This window comes from Pelodiscus sinensis, chromosome 15 (genome assembly GCF_049634645.1).
Source record: "Pelodiscus sinensis isolate JC-2024 chromosome 15, ASM4963464v1, whole genome shotgun sequence".
Lineage (NCBI taxonomy): Eukaryota > Metazoa > Chordata > Testudines > Trionychidae > Pelodiscus > Pelodiscus sinensis.
In genome coordinates, this window is record NC_134725.1 from 41,467,940 (window position 1) to 41,490,467 (window position 22,528).

Here is a 22,528-nt window from a genome sequence, read left to right on the forward strand (position 1 = left end):
GTGGATTAAATTTAAAACCCCACAAAACAGAGACTTGATGTCTAGATCTCTTTCATAAATTCCTAACCCATTTCCATTCTCTTTGTAAGCACTTCTGTATTCAGGGACCTAGCTCCAAAACCTATTGTTCTATTACAGTAACTGCCTTGGTGACTTCTCTTTTTGTTGGCATTAGGAAAGTTTGCATTTTCTCTTAAAGAGAGTGCAAATATGTTTTATAGGTCAATAATATTGTTGCCTTCTCATTTTAATGTTATCTGCATACCTATTTCAGCTCTAATTCACCATTTGTACAACAGGAATGTTCTGCCCCATAAGTTTTCAACTCATCATTCAGGACAGAGTGGAGATGGTGCAACAAGCACAGAGTGCAAAGTCAGAGAGAGATTCCTACCCTTTCTGTCTGAACTAACTTTTGCTCAGTATAAATAGCAGATAAACATTACCAATTAGCTGCTTTAAATCCCATAACTCTTCAGTGAAAACATGAGACAGGTAAAACTTCAGGTGAAATGGCAGAACCCAAGTTTCTAATAAGCCTACAGACAATCAAATCAGTGAATACATTAGTGATGTAAGCAACTGGTTGACTATACGATAAGCATAAGCTTCTTGGATAGTCGACTAGTGATGCAACTAGTTGCTTCCCCACCATGCTGCCCCTATCAGCGAGAGGCAGCTGGGGGCGGGAGAGGAAGGGGAGCAGGAGCCAGTGTTGGAGGGAACCAACTTAAAAGCCGGTTCCCCTCAGCACCATCTCTGCCGGGAGGGAGCAGGGGGTGGGGGGGAAAGAGGGCAGGGGAGGCAGAGGCACAAGCAGGACTGAAGCAATAACTGCTTGTATCAGTTCTGCTGCGATTCTGTACAAAAGCCCCATCAGGCTCCTTGCAGAGCTTCCGCTTTTGAACTGGGCTCTTGTTATAGTTCAATGGCAGAGGCGCCCTTATCGACTAGTCATATAGTTGATGGAAATCCCATTGACTATTCAATTAGTTAATTAATCTAAACTTAGCATCCCTAGAATAAAGAACAGATGCCCAGAATTTTCTAATTGGCAAAATATAGTAAGTGTAAAACAAGTTCCTTAGTTCTCCATTTCTGTGCTTGGGTTCAGATAAGCTAGTTTAGGGACATCATGTCTCGTATTAGTTTCATCTTGTAAAGGACATCTTACTTGGGTGTGAAATGCTTTATGAGCTACACTTCCATTGTTCATATCCAGGAATTACTCTACCCACCACAGAAGTGGTGTCTGTGTGCTCTTAAACCACACATCACAAAACATTAAGCAAACAGCAGGATTTGGGAATATTTAACTCACTTTACTTACATCAAACAGCAAAATCAATCTAATCTCATCTACTAAGATGCTCTGCAAACTATTTGAATTTAAATTCTTCTAGGAACACAGTCCTGGAGCCTAACAGCTGAGAAGAAAACTCCCTTCTGATGGATTTAAACCAGTGATTCTTAAGAGTGCAATTCTCCCTCCATACATGCAGTAGGGAGGGAGCGTGCCCAGCCTTGTGGCTGCAGCACCAGCTCCAGCCTCTGGCTCAGAGGGTGAATAGTTTCGGGGGAAGCAGGAGGTGAAGAAAACCCCAACTTTCCCTGCCAGACCTGGCTCACCGAGAGAGGAAGAGCAAGCAGCTCCGTGCGCTGCAACTCCGTCAGCAGGGGGAGAAAGGGCATAGAGAGTGTGACAGCGCACAGAGCAGCTTACACTGCCTCCCTCTGCGATGTGGGTCTGGCAGGGAAGGGCTTTCTTCACCTCTACCCCTCCCCCCTGTGCCCTCTGAGCTGGAAGCTGGAAATGGTGCTGCAGTCACGCCATTGCAAAGGCTCCCTCAGTGCTGCATATGGCAGGTGGGAGGGGGGCTGAACTCCCTCACCACCCCACTAAGGGAATGGCAGCATAGTGATGTGCTGTCCGGAGGCTTTCCCTGCTGCAAGGAGGCACAAAGCCAAGTAAGTGTCCCCCCTCATGCCCAAATGCCTGAATCCCAATCCCCTTCATTCATTACCCTCCCCCCGCCAAGACCCCACACCTCCAGCTTGCTCCAACACCCTCCTTTGTTCCTTCACCCTCCCTTACTCTTGCAGCCTTCTTCCTGGCCAGACATTCTCTCCCTCCCTTGCTCCTGTACACTCCCTTCTGCCAGACCCTCTCCCTCCTGGCCAGAGACCCTATCCGCAGTCCGGCTCCTGCACCTTCCCTGCTGACCAGACTCGGCATCCTCCCTCCAGCCACACAACTATCTCCACCCTGTTCCTGCATCCACCTTTGCTCCTGCTACCTCCCACTGGCCAGACTACCTCCAGCCTGTTTCTGTAGCCCACCTCCCACTCAGACCTTGAAACCTCTCCGCCTTCTGCACCCCACCTCCCTCCCAGATCCTGTACCCCCATCCCTATCCGACATGCTGGCAGCCCTGTCCCACACATTGAATCCCTCATTTGTGTTCCCAACCAAAGCCTAAGAAGGTCCATAAAATCCACTAACTCTGGAACCCTGGAAAAGTACATGTGGCCTATGAGAAGCCCTGAACCTCAGTCCTCCCTGTCCCTTGTCCTCACCCCGTGGGGCTGGAGTGCCAGACGAGAGAGGTGTCTCAGTTGGGGGCCACATCAGAGAGTGCTGAGTGTTTTTAGAGGAATTTCTTTCTTCTCACTTGTGTGGTTCCCAACTGAGTTTTCAGTGGGTCAGTGGCCTCCAACCCAAAAAAGGCTCTGCACCCCGGCATAAGTAAAGAAAACATTGAAACCTTTTGTGGAGGACATAAATTCATATTTTACTCTATTTAAAATGAAGTTTGATAAACAAACATGAGAAAATTAAAACGCTTAATCTGTTTAATAATTTAAATTAAACCATTCTTTGTAGCTGCAGCCCTAGCAAAATGACTCAGGTGTAATTATGTAATTAACAGTGAGTTTCCATTAGCAACTGGTGGTCCACAGAAAGGTTTACATTGAGCCAGATGTTCCACGGGCCAAAAAGTTTGAGAACCACTGACTAAGAAAATAGGTTGGTAAAAATGCAATCTCTGCATTTCATAAACTCAAAACATCTTTTTAAATGCCTTTTATGATCGCATGTGTTTTGTTACTTTCTCACAGTTTACCCTTGGGTGAGGCCAGGCATGAAGGCATAGGTATAAAACCCAGCAGATAGGATGAATCCACTCCCTTAATTTATATTTTTATGATGCCTGGAATAGTTCCATACACTGAATTTCCTATACCAAATACGTTAGAATTCAGATTTACAATTAAATACACAGGCTGTGTTGTGCCTGATATTCCTTGGAAACAAATGAAAATTCAATATACAGCATTAGAAAGGAGGTCATTACAGAGATCAAAAAGAGTAATGTTTTGCTTCAGATAAGCAACAGAATGAGAACACCGAGTTCTAGTATATGATGGTTCATTCATTACCGATAAAAAGATCCTCTCCACCAATGTTCCCTGTAATTTTTTCCATCCATTTGCACAATACATTTTGTTATATATATAGGCAGATGTGCACATCAGTAGAAACACATGCTGTTGGCTGTGGGCAATTTGCTAATCAGCTGGGCAACAGTGAATCTCTCATGTGTGGCACTCAGTTTTCTATCCAAAAGTTAGAACAACCACTCCTCATTGACAGTAAAGAGGTGAGCCTCACGAGACTCAGTTCCAACCCTCTGACACCCAGACCATGTTAGTAACCAAAGGCATTTGCTTGCTTGGTTGGTGCCTGTTGCTTTTAAAAAAAAATAAATACAATAAAAACAAAAGTTCAAATTAGATAGAATCTTTTACAGAGTGTCATCCTGTCCACTCCCAGCAGTCTTCTGTAGCTCCATTACAGCCACAATTAGAAATTAGAGCTCTTGGTGTCTGTCACACAAGCTACAATGCCTGCACACTCCACAGCAGCCTAGTACCAGCTTCCTCACCAAAAGGGTAGAAGTTAAAATCACTAAACACTGAAGAGCATGTTTGAGCTAGATACATTTAGAGAAAGTAAACAAAAATAAACTTTTTCAGGCCAATCCATTACTGATTAGTTTACCAGTTGACAACACTGGCTTAGCAAGTGTTGAGGACCAAATTTCAACAGATGCAGTTATTCTCACATTCAAAGGAATATTACTTAACTCCCAATGCAAAATTAATGCTTTCATAACACAGTTTCACTGGGAAAAAATATAAATCATAAAAGTCAATCCTTTGGTCACAATTCTCTAAAAATATTAAGATGTGGATTTAACTAGTTATATTTGCATCCTGTAGATGCCAATAGCATTTTCAACATTGGTACGTCTAGACTACATGGCTGCATCGACGGAGCCATGTAAAATAGTTTATTCGGCATAGTCAAAGAAGCAGGGATTTAAATACTCCCCACTTCATTAAAATAAAAATGGCTGCCGCGCTGTGCCGACAATCAGCTGATCCGACACAGCATGGCAGTCTAGACACGGCACGGTTGACAAGGGAAGCCTCGTGAAACAAGGCTTACTGGAGAGGTCGACAAAGGCTTCCCATGTCGACCATGCAGCATCTAGACTGCTGCGCTGTGTCGGATCAGCTGCTCGTCGGCACAGCGCGATGGCCATTTTTATTTTAATGAAGCGGAAATTATTTAAATCCCCGCTTCTTTAACTATGCCGGACAAACTATTTTACATGGCTCCGTCGACGGAGCCATGTAGTCTAGACGTACCCCATCTGTCCTTTTCACCTCCAAATCTTGCCTCTTCTTCCTTTACAATTTCTCTAATGTTTAACCTCTCTCTGTCCCATTTTTCTGCCTCCTTAGCTTTGCACCTTGGGTGAATGGCCCACTTAGCTCTCCCTGCTCATGCCCCTGGCAACTGCTCCTTATCTGGCTTCTCTACATCTTACTTTGTGCCCTCACCCTCTACTCTCTCTTGCTACATACACCTGAGACCTTAGTAAGCAGTTATTCAGACCTTAAAAAGCAGTTATTCACCTTTTCATAACTGTTGTTCTTTGAGATGCATTGTTCTTGTCCATTCCAATCAGGTGTGCGCGTGCAACATTCACAACTGCAGGAAGACTTTTGCACTAGCAATATCTGTAAAGTCAGCCTGGGCACTCCCGGAGTTATGCTTTTATTGGTGCTGCTGACTTGCCCATCCCTCAGTTCTTTCTTGTCAGCTACTCTGTCAGAGGGGTTATAAGTGTATCTGTCTTTTTTTCCTGAATATCAGTTGAGCGCCACCTCCAGGAAGTTTTTGCTATTGCTTCTCATCTGCATGTGGACCGACTGATTTTTTTGTGGGTCAGTGGTCCCTGGCCCAAGAAAGGTTTCCACTATGCATGGCCTAGGGTGCCATTTTCACTAAGACCAGCCCTGCTCACTGTCATTCAAGCATGGCTTCAGATAGAACAGGGGTGGGGAACCTATTGCAAAAACACAAGCACTCCTAAGTAGAAATGTAAGTGACATCCATATGCTTATTGGGTAGTTGAGTAATGGCTCAACTAGTCACCTTCCCCCCCGCTTAGTGCCTAGATCAGAGAGAGACAGCAAGGGTGGGGCAAGAGCCAGTGCTGGGGGGAGCCAGCTTAAATGCTGGTTCCCCCAGCACTGTCTCTTCAGGGGGCAGAGGAGACAGAGGTGTAGTGGGGGGACTGGGCATGAGCTGTGAATTAGCTGTCCCGGCTCATGCTTGGTCCCAGATGCTGCCCCTCTGCTTTTCAAATGTATGAAGCAACCATCCTTACATACCCAGAACTACTGGCAGGTTCTGCTGTTGCAACGATTCATTGCTGGTATCGATAAGATCAGAGGAAGTTACTGTGACAAATTCTAGAAGTTGTAAAGTATCAGAACAGCTCCAACATGGGGTAGACCACTGCTCAAGCCAGTAATCAGGTGGTTTCTATTTTTATTTCTGCAGAAGGTTTCAGAAAATGTATATAAGCAGTATATCAGCCAGATCTCTATTTAGATACAAGCCAGGTACTGTATTGGTGTATAAGATGTGCATAGCCATAATAATTAGCCAGAAGGTACAGTGCAATCACCAGGTCTAACAGAAGGGGGCAAGATAATGCCATGAGGATTCTGTGAATCACAAAAGGAAACATTTTAGCATGGGAAGCAAAAACTATAGCATCTGTCCAGTTTAATTATAAAAAGGTTTATATGCAAATTATTCATGTACATTTAGCTGATTTCATATGAACAAGCAAATCAGTCACCTGCCTTCAGCAGCAGCCCGATGCAATCAAATGAAGATTTCGTCCCGAAAGGATAAAAATACACTTCCTGCTTAAAAACAAAACAACAAAAACGCACACCATCACCACCCAGAAAAAGTGTGACGGACCTATGAACAATGACCCCAACACACTCAAGTGTCTGTATATGGATTTCAGCTACTCAGAACTGCAAATAAATTTTAATAAAGCAAAATTATTGTGTGTGATCATCTTATGAATACTTAGTGCCTTCATTTCAACACATACTGAAATGTGAATAAAGGAACATGGGAATTGCCCTAACGGATTAAACCAATGGTCCATCAAGAACAGTATGCTGTCTCTCACAGTGCCTGATAGCAGACATTTCAGAGGAAGGTGCAAAGTACCTTGTAATAGGCAGTTATGAATTACACTGCCCACAGAGAAAATCTCTTCTGAACCTCTTTGTTAGAGCTAAATTGATTTTTTGAGCATAACTATATATACTATCCAGTTTATTATGACCCACTTTATTGCACTGAGCACAATATGCAGGATACAAAAAGATCATGGGCATTTAATCTCTTACCTAACAGCCTAAGTTTGATCTCCAGAACCTGTCTTTTACCTTTTCCTGCCTCGTTGGTACATATACACACAACCATACAACTGGTACACATATCAACATCAGCACTGCATGTAAGTCTGTCTAGATGTCTTGAGAAGTCTGAAGACTTTGCACCTGTCAGGCAATTCACCATACACTTCTCATAGTCATTACAAATCACTTACGTAATGACTGAATCCCCCCATAACTATTAACTGGTGCTTCCTAACAACAGGGTTTGCTCCCCCAGAGAGACAACCTCAGTATGAGAGGATTCTAGGACATCAACAGGGAGGAGGATCCCAACTGTGTGACCAGTTCCCTCCCCTTCAACTTCATGTACTCCTTTCCCAACACTTTGATCCTCAATAGCTCAGAGGCTGTCAGACTGAGGATAAGACTGCTCTATTGTATCCTTGAAAGTCTCTTCATGTGACATGCATTCATAGCTGGTGATTTGGAAAGTAGTAGTGTCCATTGGTCCGCATATGTGCCTTTCTTCCACCACATGGTTTTGTCTCAGACGATAAAAGGCAGGCCAATAGTGCCCTCAGTTCCTTCTCTGCTGCAGCAGAGAGGAAGAAGGGCAGAACTGGAAGAGAGAGAAGGATCACACATCTGAAAGAACCTGCAGTTACAGATCAGTTACCTCTGCTGCTTCTTCAAATGATATCACAGGCAGTGACTTTCCCTCTAACTCCATTGGGGAGAAATGGATTCAATGGGAAGATAAGTTCTGTAGCTTGACCTAAAGATTGCCACTCTCTTTGAGTGTTGACAGGTTCTTGTCCCAAGATCAGGCCCAATCAGATTATTATTACACGTAATCTATTGTTGGGAACCTAATGTGCACAGACACTACACTCACTCTATAGAAACTCTCTACTACTTACAAACAAATAATTTATTAATACACTTAGCTAAGTCACACACACTAACTTACCAAGGCAGATAAAGATAATACAGAAAGTATATCTGAATCACAGAACTGTAGAATACTAGAACTGGAAGGAATCTCAAGAGGTCATCAAGTCCAGTCCCCTGCCCTCACAGCAGGACCAAGCAACATCTCAGTTTGTCTAACCTGCTCTTAAAAATTCTAATGATGGAGATTCCACAACTTCACTAGGCAATTTATTACAGTGCTTAACCACCCTGGCAGCTGGGAAGTTTTTCCAAATGTCAAACCTAAACCCCCCCTTGCTACAATTTTGTCCTACCACCAAGGAGTCAAGAAGAATAATTTTTCTCCCCACTCCTTGTAACAACCTTTTAGGTACTTTTAAGCTGTTATGTGTCCTCATAGACTTCTTGTTTCCAGATTAAACAAACCCAAGTATTTCAGTTTTCCCTCATAGGTCATGTTTTCTGATTCTTTAATCATTTTTGTTGCTCTTCTCTCAACCATTTCCAGTTTCTCCACATCTTTCCTGAAATATGGCTCTAAGAACTAGACACATTACTGCAATTGAAACCTAATCAGCACAGAATAGAGCAGCAGATTTACTTCTCTGGTCTTCCTTACAACACTCCCATGAATACACTCCAGAATGATATTTGCATTTTTAGCTTGTGGTGCACTATGACCCCATAAATCCCTTTCTGTAGCACTCCCTTCTAGATCATCATTTCCCATTTTGTATGAGAGTCCTTTCATAAGTGAAGTACCTTGTATCTGACCTTCTTGAATTTCATCCTATTACCCAGATAATTTCTCCAGATCATTCTGAATTATAATTCTATCCTCCATAGGATTTGCAATCCCTCCCAGAATGGTATCATATACAAACTTTATTAGCGTATTCTCTATGCCATTATCTAAATTGTTGATGAAAATATTGAACAGAACACATCCCAAAACTACTGCAGAACCTCACTTATGCTCTTTCAGCATGACTATGAACTACTGATACCTGCTCTCTGGTATAGTTGTTATGCACTCACCTTACAGGTAGGTTGTATTTCCCTAGTTCATTGATAAGAAGGTGACATGAAACTATATCGAATTCTTTACTAAAGTTAATTTCTAGCCCATCTATCACTTCCCCCTTTTCCACAAGGCTTGTTACCCTATCAAAGGAAGCTATCAGCCTGGTTTCATATGATTTGTTCTTTACACATCACACCGTATAGGTAAAAAATTCTTCACATCCTGAAAATATCCACACTCACACCATTCCTTACAGAACAATGTAAAATGTTAGCCATTATCTCCCCAACAACATCTCCTTCCTCACCTTCACCAGTAGCCATCATTCTGGTCCTTCCCAAGCTCTACATCTCAACCTCTGCTATCCTGAATTGCCACTTTCATAATATGTTATGCTGATATTACTATAGCTAACGTATATTCAGTAGAGTTTTCCATCTCTTCCTTATTTGTACTTCCTTTCCTTATTAATATTAAGGTGTCCTTTTTCTACACATTAGCAGGGCTTGACAAATCCACTTATCTACTCACCCGGGGTGAGCAGATTTCAGCCAGTCACTCCGTTCACCGGCGGCGCGCACATGCTCAGTGCAGGGCTGGAGAGTGGGTTTTCACCACGGTCGTCGAGCCCTGCATGTAAGTATTTGTAATTTCACCCCCACTGCCATATATGTCAATTTGTCGCCATGGCACCTTTGCAGTTAGATGTTCCATCCAAAACCTTCCAGAAGATGGCCATTCCATGTTCTGTGGTTGGCTGATGTTATTATGGACAAAATTCCCCCTTTTCATCCTACTTCCAAGTTCTCTATAACTTATGGGATTACCTAATTTTATGCCAAAGTTCGTAGGCCTCAAACTTCATGCTAAATGCTAACACCAATGTATTTGAGGATTCACACTCAGGATGTAAACAAGTAATCAACTAGATTATTAACTGATAAACCTAGGCTTGAAGACTACTCGCCTTCCCCTCCCCACAGGCGCTGTATCAGAGGCAACAAGGATGGGAGGAAGAAGCAAGAGTCAGTATTGGGGGAAGATTAAGCTGGTTCCCCCCAACACCGACTCTGCAGTGCTGTCACCCCCACCTTAATGCTCCCTCTTATCAGAGACAGCAGCTGGGGGAGGGCAGGGAAGGCTGCTGCGAAGCAGCCCCTGTCTGCAGGGGGTCTGAGCTACCTGTGGAGCAGCCTTTGCCCACGAAGAGCTCAGACCACCCCCACAAATGATGGGCTGCTGCTATCCTGCTCTGATGCCTCTGTATCAGAGGCAACAGCATGGGGCAGCAGGCAGCCGGTCCACGAGGGGAGCTGGTTTTTAAACTGGCTCCCCTTGCAGACTGGCTCCTCCTGGCGCTGGCGCCTCTGATACAGAGGCAAAAGCATGGAGTGGCAGGAGTGGAGCCAGGAGTGCACTGGTTGCCGGCCCTGCCCCTGGGAACTATCGAAAAGCCATGTAACCACAAAGATTTCATGTGGTTACATGACTATTCAACTACCCAATAGCTAACATCCCAAACTCATACCTGTAGATTCCTTGTTGTACTGTGCCTTTTCTAGATTATATTAAATTGTAAAGTCTATTCTGAAATTTATGGTGTTCTCAGAACTCTGAGCCGTTTAAAATAGACTCCAAACAATTGCCTCAATTGTTCTCTTCCTTTGATAAAATTTTAGCCACTAAAATTCAGGTGTGTGTGTGCGCACACACACGCACGCGTGTACTCATGTGCACTGTATTTTTTTAAGAAAAAAATGTGTGTTGGGAGACCAGGAAAATATACCATCCAAATCTGAAAAAGCCCACAGCTCAGAGCTGTCTTTTCTACAGGACTTTTCATCTCTGCTGTGCTTTCCAAGTAATTTCCTTTGGATTAGTTTCCCTTATAAGCAATCAGAAGTAGTTGAGAAAGTAGTCCTATTTCGCCTATCAGTCCTCCAATTCCCAAGGAACCACAGATAGACATTATTCAGACTAACTTTCCTGGGGAGCATTTTTATCAGAAAACTTTCTATTTATTTTTAAGTCAAGGACAATAAAACAAAGAGAACAAAGCTTGACTGACCTGGTAGAGTCCTACTCCTTCCTAGGCCTAGAGAATTGCTGTCAGCAAAACAGAATAGCAAGATAACTCACATATGAGTGTGTGGGGCCTTCAAATAAACACAAAGGCTCCTCCGTGCCTCCTACATAAAGGTGGGCTTTTGGGTCTTTTCCCCACACCCTGCACAGACCTTCAATGCAGATTTCACCCATCATTTCAGGGAAACTCCAGGGAGAAAATTCACAAAATACAGCTAAACCAAGAAACACACAGAGCACAGCATATCTTATACACTTAAGTATACAGCCTACTCTCAGTAGTAAAGTCATTACTAGTGTTAATTAGTGTTTATCTTACGCCATTACCTATAATAATGAGGTTAAGGCAGCTTTTCTTGATAGTCCACTGAAAGCAGCTAGCTTTAGCACTCCAATGTATAAACAGTATCAGAAGTGAGCAAAACTTAGTCATCATTAGGGATGTGAACAGGTAATGGGTTAACTTTAAAAGGTGATGCTTACTGGATTACAGTTAACTAGTACCCAGGAGCAGCATGCTGCCAGAGGAGGGTTGATCTAGCCCCACTGAAACCCGGAGTGGGGCTGCCAGCTCCCAGCTGTCCTGTGGGGAGCCAGAAGCAGCTGGGCTGGAGCAGCTCTCCTGCCTGCAGCGAGGGGGCCACTCCTGACATGGGGGGGTGCTTCAGCTCAGCAGGCTAGAGCGGTCCTCCTGCCCATCTCTCCTTTAATCAATTAACTGGTTAAACACTACATTTAACTGGTTAACTAATTAAACAGGATTTCATGTCCCTAGTCAACATATTTGTTTTGGCTTAGACACGGACATACTCACACTTTTAAGGGGCCACCGGACACTGGCAGTTCACAGATAATATAACTAATAATCACTGATTTTAAGAAGTGTAATAGTCCACAGATTTTTTTCTGCATGTGAAATCAAAGTAACTGGCTTGGTAAAGATTTTACATTGTAATTTCCATTTGTATAAGTCTATATATTTGACTTTTGTCAAATATTTATTTGACAAACTGAATATATAGTCATATTGGTAAAAAATACTTCTATGTGGAGATAAGAAGGGACGATTTCTTTGCAACATCCAGATAACATTGTATTATAAATAGCACATCTTGTAACAATAGGACATGTTTAATCAATAACAGATTTAAAAACAATGAATAGCCCCAACTTGTCACTGTGATGCCCGTCTCTCTCAGATGTGTATAATGATAATCATTAATTTTGATGGAAAGTTCTATTCAGGAGAAGTATAGAAACTTTGTAAGGAAGAAAGAGCAAAACTTTGGATAAGCTTCTAGATAAAAAATAGTTTAAAATCAGAGTTTGTTTCTTTTTATATGCTAAAAAAAAATGTGAATATTACTATGGTCTGGAACAGTTAATACATTTGCTCCAACCTCAAAACACATAGGGGAAGAGTTATTATTACTTGACAAGCCAAACAGGAGTGGCAGGAGTTGGGCAAAGAAATAAAATGTTTTGGATGATCAAATTAAAACATAATACACTGGAAAATATGGAGAAGCAATAAGGACTTGAAGGGGGGAAATGTACAGAGGAACAACCAAATACAGAATGGAGGAATAACTGCAAGGCAGAAATATCTAGAGATTACTGTGGTGCTAAAACATGATATTTCACCTATCCTTGAAGTTTGCCTTCGAGTCAGATTCAGCATACACAGTAGCTACTTCTCCTCAGACAAACTGGCAAAGTGTCAAGAACTACAACAAACACAAACAGCAAAGAAAGATATCTAGACTGTTCTAGGACATCACATTAGTTTCAGACGCCACCAACCAAAACTGCCATTGTCCAGCAGCCAAATATGCACAAAACAGTTTGGCACAACGCAAAAATTTCCAACGCCAATCTAACTTGAAACAATTTCTACTGGGCCAACAATTTAGAGCAAAGAAGGATTCCTGTATAGGAGAGAGAGAAAAAAAACACATGGCCAAGAGCAAAATAAAATGCAGAGGGTGAAAAATATCAGCTGAGGAATTTCATTCTCTCAATTACAATATTAGTAGCAAAAAAAGCCAAGGAAATTTCTTTGCTGAGACATTTTAATTAGACCTCCATCCAGAATAATCATGGCTTAAATAGCCAAAAGGTTTACTTTATTGATTGAGTTGTCAGTTCAGCAAATACTACTGCATTGTTAAGTGTGTTTATTTCATATTCTGTTACCCAACACACAGTGTATCAAGTGAACATTGAAAATCTTAATTCCTTGCATACAGAATCATAGAATCACAGAATACTAGGACTGGAAGGGATCTCGAGAGGTCATCGAGTCCAGTCCCCGGCCTCCACGGAAGAACCAAAAACTGTGTAGACCATCCCTGATAGACATTTATCTAACCTACTCTTAAATACCTCCAGAGATGGGGATTCCACAACCTCCCTGGGCAATTTATTCCAGTGTTTAACTACCCTGACAGTTATGAACTTTTGTAAAATAAAAAATAATTTTAAAAATTAAAAAACAATTGTCATACTGGATCAGATCCATTATCCATTAATTCCACACACTATCCAAGAGAGGCCAGCACCAGGTGATTGAGAGAAAGGTAGAAGAAATGCTGCACATGAAATGCAGCACATGAAAAACTTACTTTCATTATGTCTTTCCATAACTATCCATTTCAGTGGGCTTCATTGTAAATCATTACCAGATTTCTCAGTAATAAAAAACAATACTATCCAAAAATGTATTGGCTTTTTATACTCCAGGCCTCTTTGCACTCATACAACAGAATGAACTGGAAACTGAAAATGGAAATACAACACAACTTTATTTTACATAGCACCGAAAACTATCCAAAATGTTTTAGAGTAATCATTAAGAGAAGATAAAAGTCAGTGACAGAAGAGACCTATGAATTTCTAGTCCATCTCCCTATCAAATTAAAATTCTCCTCGCTAACGCAGGATGTGGTACTTAGTATGAATTATAGAACACAGTGTTATCAATAAAATGGTGAATACATTAAAGCTTCAATAAAAACAACAGAGGAAGAGGCAGAGGAGAAAATGATCTAGAATGATACATCATCAGAACTACTGAAAGTGTTCTCTCCTCTTGGTACCATGCATGGACAGATCTTAGTAGAATATCTCCACTATATCAAGCCGGCGTCTTGGCCTGTCTATGCTAGAACCTTTTACTCTATGGGGAGGAAGTGCACTGGCCCAGCTTTGGGCATTTTCCCTACAATAGGAAATGTTGTGAATTAATGCCCAAAATTAGAGATCCATTTGAGTTGCCCAAGGCAGAGAACAAGGATATCTTGTCTTAGACATAAGCCTTTAATTATCAATGGCTGGGATCCATTCACATTTGTGGGAAGCAGATGACGAGCAGGAGCCACACAAGACTCACAGATTAACCCACCCCATTAAATAATACTAAAGTGTGCACACTGACTGAAGACTGATGCATGAATGACTTTACTACTGCAGGCTGTATCTGTGAGAACTGACCTGCTCAGCCTAGTTCTCCCATCCCCGAAGTCACCTACAAATTGCACTCCTGCTGTTCCTCAGGATCTAGGACAAGCAAATGAGTGCATCAGTTAGTAGTAGGATATATAAAGGGTTTTAGAAACAGCTGGAGCTTCACGGCACTAATCCAGGACCATCTGCACAAGGCCCATCATTATCTCTAAAACAACACTGCACTTTCCACCTGGTTTAAACTCTGATCCCTGCAAGAGTGAGAAAAGGCAGAGTTCTCTTCAGTGGGAGTCTGAAGAGGAGTTTTGCTTCCCCTTCCTTTGGTATATATCATGTTTATTTCAAATTGAGCTTGGAGCGTGGAGATCAGCTCCTGCAAAGATTCAGAGAACTCAGTTCTGTACCATCACATGGACAGGCTTAACTGAAGAAAGGTAATCCAATAAAAGAAATCACCAAATTCAGAAAGGATATTCTTAAATAAAAAGCACTGTAATTAAGTGCTTCAAAGACAACAGGGACAGCAGCATCTGTAAAAGCAGAACCAGCCACTTAGTACAGCTTGGCACTCAGCCAGTGACAAGTCTGTGTCTGCCCCAAATCTCCTTGGAGACTGAAAACCCAACTCAAAGCCAACCCTGGACCTGAATATGAAGAAAAGCAATCACAATATCACACCACACATGGTGAAAACAGAAGGAATATGAAGAGTGAGGTTCAAGAAAATCAACACATGAGTAATATATGAAAAATAGAACGTAATGGTGTGTCTCAATGAAAAACAACAGAAACCTGCAGTCCAAGCAACACTGTTAAATAAAAGCAGTGCAATCTCTCGGAATACTAATTTTATAAAAAAGCATCCATGACAGATCAACTTATATGGTCACTCTTTCCACATCTTACCAGGTCTTACTGAAGATTTTGGGCCATATGGAATTTCTTCAAAAATCATCAAGAAAAGATACCAAAGAATAGGACAGCTCTAGAAAAACTAAATTTCAAGAAAAACAGGAGATAGTGATCTAAGCTAAAGTCCTTAGTTTTCTACTGTAATGCCCCATTACCAACAACAGACACTTCAGCATGGTTCATCCTGCAGACTGCTCTCCTGAAGCTGTCAGAGTGAGATATTCCTTGCTGCTGCTGAATATTTATTACTGTAAATGTTAAGAGACATGTCTGATCTTCACACGCTGTGAATGACATTTGTTTAAAAGGCTGAATCCAAAATATTTACAAGATCAATAAATAGGAATCCCTGCCAGGCAATTTAGGAATAATGGGCAAATGTCTGTTTACACAAAAAATAGTTTTACTCTCAACAGGAAACTCAGAGAAGTCAAGCAGTTTTTAACACAGAAGGATTTCTATTCTCCAGAGCTCCAGAAAAGTGAACCATAAGCACAAAATGATTTATGTCTAACTGCATTACAACAAAATAATTAAAGCCTTAGTACTTTTAAAATAGCTGAAACTCCCCCAGAAAGAGTCTCTCACCAAAGGGGAAACTGGCTTTCCTACCTTTGGCCACTTAGGATTTAGGAGTCGTGCTTTGATTGCATCATCTAGTGCCTTGTCGTACTGCTTGATTTTCATGTATGCTGCAGATCGGTTACTGTACAGGATACAATTCTGAGGGTCAACTTCCAGAGCTTCATTGTACAGCATAATAGCTGTATGAAAATCGCCATCATGACAGGCCTGGTTACTCTGACGAACTTTCTCAACAAACTCAGCCTTGCTCAACATGGGGCCGTCAGGGCTTCTTCCTCCAAAAGATTTTGATCCAAACAGAGGAATCTGCAGACAGAAAAAGTTATTAACCAAAAGTATTGATTACTCACTTTCATATCATTTAAATAAAGATTTAAAAGTAGAAGGAACGGTATCATATAGGATAAAACCATTAGCATTCTAGGACAGGAAATTATAACTTCTTCCAATTTTTAAATGTTATTATTCATTTTGTAATTTTTTTTTTTTTTTTTACCAGAGGTGACAAAACTTTTCCAAAAAGCAATTAGCAACCCCAAAAAAAGTCTTCCTGATCTCCAAGAAAGATGGCTTCCTCCTCCAGATACATGACTGGTTAATACATGCTAACAACTTACTGAACTCCATATGCTTATGTAGATAAACCTCTGTATTAAGTCTTTTCGTGTAACTTATAACTTTGTATTAAGTCTTTTCATAACATTGAAACTTTGTATTAACTCTTTATATAATGTCATAGTCCCTAAGAATAATTAAGGCAAAGAAAATGTCTTTTACTAGGAGTAGAATAGTCCTCTCCCCTTTGACTTTAATGTGGCCCTTTTGAATCAATGAGGTGTGAATCAATGAGGTATGGAAGGCAAGCACTTTTGAAAAGCTGCCACAGTTGGAGAGAGGAATAGGAGTCAAGCCCACAGGCACCAAAACCTGACAAGTGACCTCACTCAGAAAAGATCAGACATATTGATGGCCTTGGGAGCCAAAATCAAGCACCTTCTTTTGAAGCAAATTCAAAAACTCTCTTTGAAGATGAATGTGGCAGCATTGAGGACAACACCCAGAAGAAGGTGCCACAAATGACTTACTGCTAGAGTGCATAGATTTGCATAAGTTGACTAACTGATACAGCTAAAGTGAATAGATTTGTATGAGAGGGAAGCTGCTATAAATGTAAGGTGTCTTGCAGGGAACCCCGGGTCTTATCTCGTCAACATCGTAGCATCGGTCCAGATCAACAGAAGCCAAGCTCCTCCCCTCACCCATCTAACTCACCTACCTGGACAGTGAAGTTAGAGGGAGCAACTAGTTGGTAACAAGACAGAGTGTGCTTGTGTGTGTGCATGTGCATGAGTGTAATATACCATATGCATATGATACAGTGCTGATTGAAATATGTATTACCAAAAACTAGGGTGTTTTGCCTTATCCCCCTGAAAGAGATCCTATGCAGTTCTTTAAGCACAACACTCACTGAGGCAAATTACAGTTCAGTAAATAAGAACCCACGCCTGTAACTCTTGAGGTGTCGACACTGGAAAGGCACAGACACTGGAAACTCTGCAGTGAGTGCACTCAAGGTAAACTACCTCCATGAGAAACACAGAGCTTGCTGTGCTGTGTAGTGCACTCAGGCGTCAGTGTGGACACCGTGGTGTAGTACTGCATCTTGACTGGCCTTTGGCATCTTTCTCACAATTCCTGTTTCAGCCTCTCTGCTCCTCTATTTGAACTCTACAATGACTGCTCTCAGGAGACCAACCAGGTCACCAAGGCCTACTCTTGCATTCTTTTTGAAATGTGAAAGTCAGCTTCCTGTTTGCTCGGTGATGCATGGTGTGTTCGTAGTGCATCTCACCAGCTAGCCATGCCTGCTTCATGCACCAGATCTTTGGTTTAGGGGTCATGTAGACATGCTAGACTTCATGTGTGTTTGGGGAGTGGAGTCACTCTAGTCCCACCTGAGCTCCAGCCATACGAATTATGATAACTATGAACACATCTCTAAGTGCATAACCGAAAGGGACTATGACCGGGATGTACTGCGGCACAGGGTCAAATTGAAGGAGCTGCAAAATGCCTACCACAAGGCACAGAAAGCCAACCACTGCGCAGGTACTGCAGGTTCTACAAAGAGCTGGATGATACACTTGGAAGTCTCCCCATCTCCACTCCCCTGTAGATATCTCAGAGCTCTGGTGGCATCCAGCAGTGGATGGAGATAGGAGGAGGAAGCTGTGGCCAAGTGTGCTCAGTGGGACAGAGAGCCAGAGGAAGACTTGGCATCCATACAGGCTTGCAGTCAAAAGTTGTTTTGTACCCCTGAAGGAGCGAGCTACTTCCAGCTCTCAAAGGCTACGGATGATGTGGTTGGTAAGTGGCTTGGGAAGCATTCAAGCTACTTGCTGGGCATGGAAGGATTACAGAAAGGAGGCTGAGTTCTGGGTAATGCTGCTACAAGCAGAGAGTCAGTCAAATGACCAACAGTTGATGCAATGACTAATGTCTCGGTAATCTGCATTGCAGACCTCATTGAAAGCTTCATGCAGCTGCTGTGCCACCCTTCTCAGATTAGCTGACAAAGCAAACATGGTACTTGACCCCTAAAGGCTGACATTCCCTTGCCATAGGACACCATGGCTATGCAAAGACAAGCTACATATGGTCCAGGACTGAAATCGAGTAAAATACCCTTCTTTGCTCCCCCTAAGTAGAGAAATGTCTTCCAAGGTGACCACAGCCTGTGGAAATGAGAGATCATTACAAAATCTTTTGCCCACTCCCTAATTCACATCTGCCAAAAACACAGCACAGCCATTTGCAAATGAATTCCCCTGTTCCTTGGCATCATACCCAACTGAAGCAAGGGATTCTACAACAAGGGGTTCTCTTGCCCAACTACACAAAGGATACCTCCACCCATGCCAACACAGCAAGGGTTTTCCCAGCCCTTTCACCTACCCCACCACACCTTGGGTTTCCTTTGGTGCCCTTTATGGTGAACTTACCACTGTGGGGTTCCTTTATGTTATGTACACTCATTGCGGACCATGTAAGTTTGTGGTCACCAACCCATCAGTAATGATCGACTGGTTGACTACAGGGGCATAACCAGTTGATCTCAAGGCATTCCGGGCCTGCCCCCGCATTCCCAAGAAGGAACCCGCACTAATGCTACCTCCTGCAAAAATGGAGGCAGCACTGGCTTCCTGCAGTGTGGGGGGGGGGGGGAGGGGGAAATCCCGCAGCTGCACACCAGGTCCAGGTCTCAAGAATAATGCAAGCTGCTCTTCTCTTCCCACAAACAGCCAAGTCTGACGTGCCACCAGGAACTTCCTTTCCTCTGCTGCCTTGCAATGCAGTGTGCAGGCAGGGGATGGAGGGTACAGAGGGAAAGAATCCTGGGATCATACCAGCTCAAACTTCTCAGGAAGTATGCACGTTTTTCCTCCGCTCTCCACAACAGCTGTGCGCTTCCTGAGACGTTTGAACTGGCGTGGTCCCAGGACTACTACTACTCCTGTCTCCCTCCCATGCAGGAAGACAGCAGGGGAAAGGAAGTCCCCAGCGGAGCGACAGACACAGCTGCTCGGGGGAGGAGAAGAGCAGCTCATGTGCTTCCTGAGACCCTGACCTGGCATGCAGCTGCGGGATCCCCAGGTAGTGGCTGAGCTGTCCCTGTCCCCTCCCCCAGGCCAGACCCCCATGAGTATTCTGCCCCAGTCCCCACCAGCACCTTGCCTCCAGGCCTAGCATCCTGCCCCAGCACTCACCAGTACCCTGCCCCCCGGCCCCACAACCCACCAGCACCCTGCTCCCTGCCCCAGCACCCTTCCCCTTGGCCAGACACCATACAACACCCTGTCCCGGCACCCTGCCTCCTGCCCCTGTCCCACCAGCACCCTGCCTCAGCCCCCACCAGCACCCTTCCCCTGGGACAGACACCATACAGAACCCTGCTTCCTGCCTCAGCACCCATCTCCTGCCCAAACCCCCACCAGCACCCTTCCCCCTGGCCAGACACCATACAGCACCCTGTTCTGCCCCCTGCCCAGACCCCCCACCAGCACCTGCCCCATGACTAAGCCCCCATCAGCATCTGCCCCCTGGCCAGACTCCCACCTGCCCTCTGCCCCCACCAACACCCTGCCCCCTAGCCAAACCCCTACCAGCACCCTGCCCCCTGCCCAAACCCACACCAGCACCTTACCCCTGCCCCCAGCCAAAACTCCACCAACACCCTGCCCCTGGCCAGACCTCATCCAGCACCCTGCTCTTGCCCTGTGGCCAGACACCCACCAGAACCCTGCCCCTACCCCCTGGTCAGTCAGCATCCAGCACACTGTCCCCTGGCCAGACACCCACCAGCACCCTGCTCCTGCCCCCTCCCTCCTGGCCAGACACCTGACCCCAGGTTGCTCCTATACACTATTTTCCACCCAGATTCTGAATCACCATTCCTATCCCAGTCACTGGCACACTGGATTCCTCATTTTTGGCCCCACCTCAGACAAACTCCACTAACCCTGGAACTCCAGAAGAGTTAATCTGGCCTGGGGCTGGAGTGCCAGGAAATGAGTTGGGGCCACATTAGTGAGGCTTGGGGTTTTTTGGAGGAATTGTTTTTTTGCATCTCACTTGTGTGGCCCCAACTCTTTTCTGTGGGTCAGTGACCCCTGACTCAAAACAGGTTCCCCACTCTTCTCATAAATAAAGACAATGCTGAAACATTTTATGTTTGACCTAATATTTTGTTTAAAAATGAAGCCTGGCCAGCAAGCCCCATCTGGCTGCATCATCATAACACTCCTGCACACACACACACACCCAGACTCGAAATCTGAGCTGATCATACACTGGAACACCCATCCTGAGCCCCTCGTATCCCCAACCTCCTACACCCCCACATTCTCAGTCTTCTGCCACCATCCACACATCACAAACCTGTGACCCGAGCCCCTCATATACCCCAAGCCAAACTCCTGCACCCTCACATCCACAAGCCCGCAGCTGCTCAGCACCCCAACCCCAACACTCTCCACCCTGGAGCCCCTCCCTGAGCCAGCAGCCCCTTCTCCACCTCCAGCTGCACCCAAATTCCCTCCCAGAGCTTGTACCTATCAAATCCCTCATTCCCACCCCAAACCCTGCACCTCCTGTCTCAACCCAGTGAGAGTGAGTATGGGCTGAAGACAGCAAATGATGGAGAGGAGGGGAACAGAGAGAGCGGGGCCTCAAGGAAGGGGTGAGGTCTTGGGGAAGGATGGGGGTAGATCTTGGCTTGCCCTGACATTTAAAAAGTTATATCCGGTGTAAAAAGGATGGAGACCACTGGTAAATATTTCAGTGGGGTTGGAGCAGTGCTGTGTCTAGTGTTAACAATCATAGAATCATAGAATAATAGGACTGGAAGGGACCTCGAGAGGTCATCGAGTCCAGCCCCCCGCCCTCAAGGCAGGACCAAGCTCCACCTACACCATCCCTGACAGATGTCTATCTAACCTGTTCTTAAATATCTCCAGAGAGGGAGATTCCACCACCTCCCTTGGCAATTTATTCCAATATTTGACCAATGTGCCTTGTGTGACATTTTGCAATTTTTTCCTTAATAGAGCTGACCTCAGAATATTAGTCTCTAGAAAATTTTACTCCTACAAAGTGTCTGAGATGGGCATGAAAGTGACCCAGAAAATCTGGAGAGACGTTTTTGAGATCCTGAGCCATGCAGACGCTGAACACAAAAGAAAATGCAGAAGTGGAGGGACAGTGACAAAAGGGAGTGGAAAGAGAGCATGCAGTGGCTCCTAAATATTATGGAGCAGCAAGCGAACACATTAGCGGCACTGCTAGAACTTCAGACTAAGCAGCTGCATGACCCTCTTTGCAGCCTGTGCCCCAAAACTTTTTCCAGTACATCTTCCGCCCCCCCATTCCCGCCAATGCAATTTGGGCACCATTCTGTCCCTGGATGCCATCCACTACACTCCACACAAGGTCACCAAACCTCCAACCATGCAGGCTCCCACAGGCTGCTGATGCACTTAATGCCAATCTGCATACACCTTAGCCCTGATGAACTGCAACCCCCCTTCCACAGCACATCAGAAGGTGGGGCTTCATATGAACCATGGACACACACAAATCTGTGAAATACTCGCAGCATGCCCCAACTCTTGCATCCCCCCATCCTACCTGCCTGTCTCCCACACTGCAGATGTATGTTTGATGCTCATGCTGCCCCACATTTACTTTGTGTTTAATAAAGGAAATTCACATGTTTAAAGCAATCTTTATTCCATTGCATAAAAGTCAGTGTATCCCAGCAAAGCTATGGTCACGGTAGCACCAAGTGCAACACACACACCAATGAGAGTATTCCCCTCGCAATGCAGTCACTGCCCTCCTGGACATGGCAACAAGTTTAACTGACTTTCAGCATCAAATTGCTGCCTCAAGGCATCCCTAATCCTTAGGGCCCCATGCTGTGTTTCTCTAATTGCTATGTAACCCTTCTTCAACTTTGAAAGAATGGCATTTCAGGAAGAAGACTAGAAAACCAATAATTGGGTTCTGATGGAAACCTGGTCTAGGGCTGTTCAAACTCAGCCTCCAGGCACTGTGCCTGAGTAAAGCTTGATGGCCCTGCACACTTCCATCAGCACAAGTCCAGTGATAGACTTGCCCACTGAAATGATTGGCAACCGAACAAAAGCTATCTGGAGTAGCCAGCTTTCACAATGG

General features: G+C 44.1%; 1 protein-coding gene across 7 annotated transcripts in view; it reads right to left on the minus strand.

Annotated features, from left to right (window-relative positions):
* Positions 1 to 22,528, minus strand: part of TTC28 (tetratricopeptide repeat domain 28) — a 590,183-nt gene that overhangs the window by 511,474 nt on the left and 56,181 nt on the right. For 6 of the 7 annotated variants that reach the window (XM_075898910.1, XM_075898909.1, XM_075898911.1 and 3 more), the window contains one exon: positions 15,818 to 16,096. In XM_075898910.1, coding sequence (XP_075755025.1) covers positions 15,818 to 16,096 — 279 coding nt within the window. Of the gene's footprint in view, positions 1 to 15,817; positions 16,097 to 22,528 lie in introns of those variants that run through there. The other variant, XM_075898917.1, reaches the window with a different exon arrangement.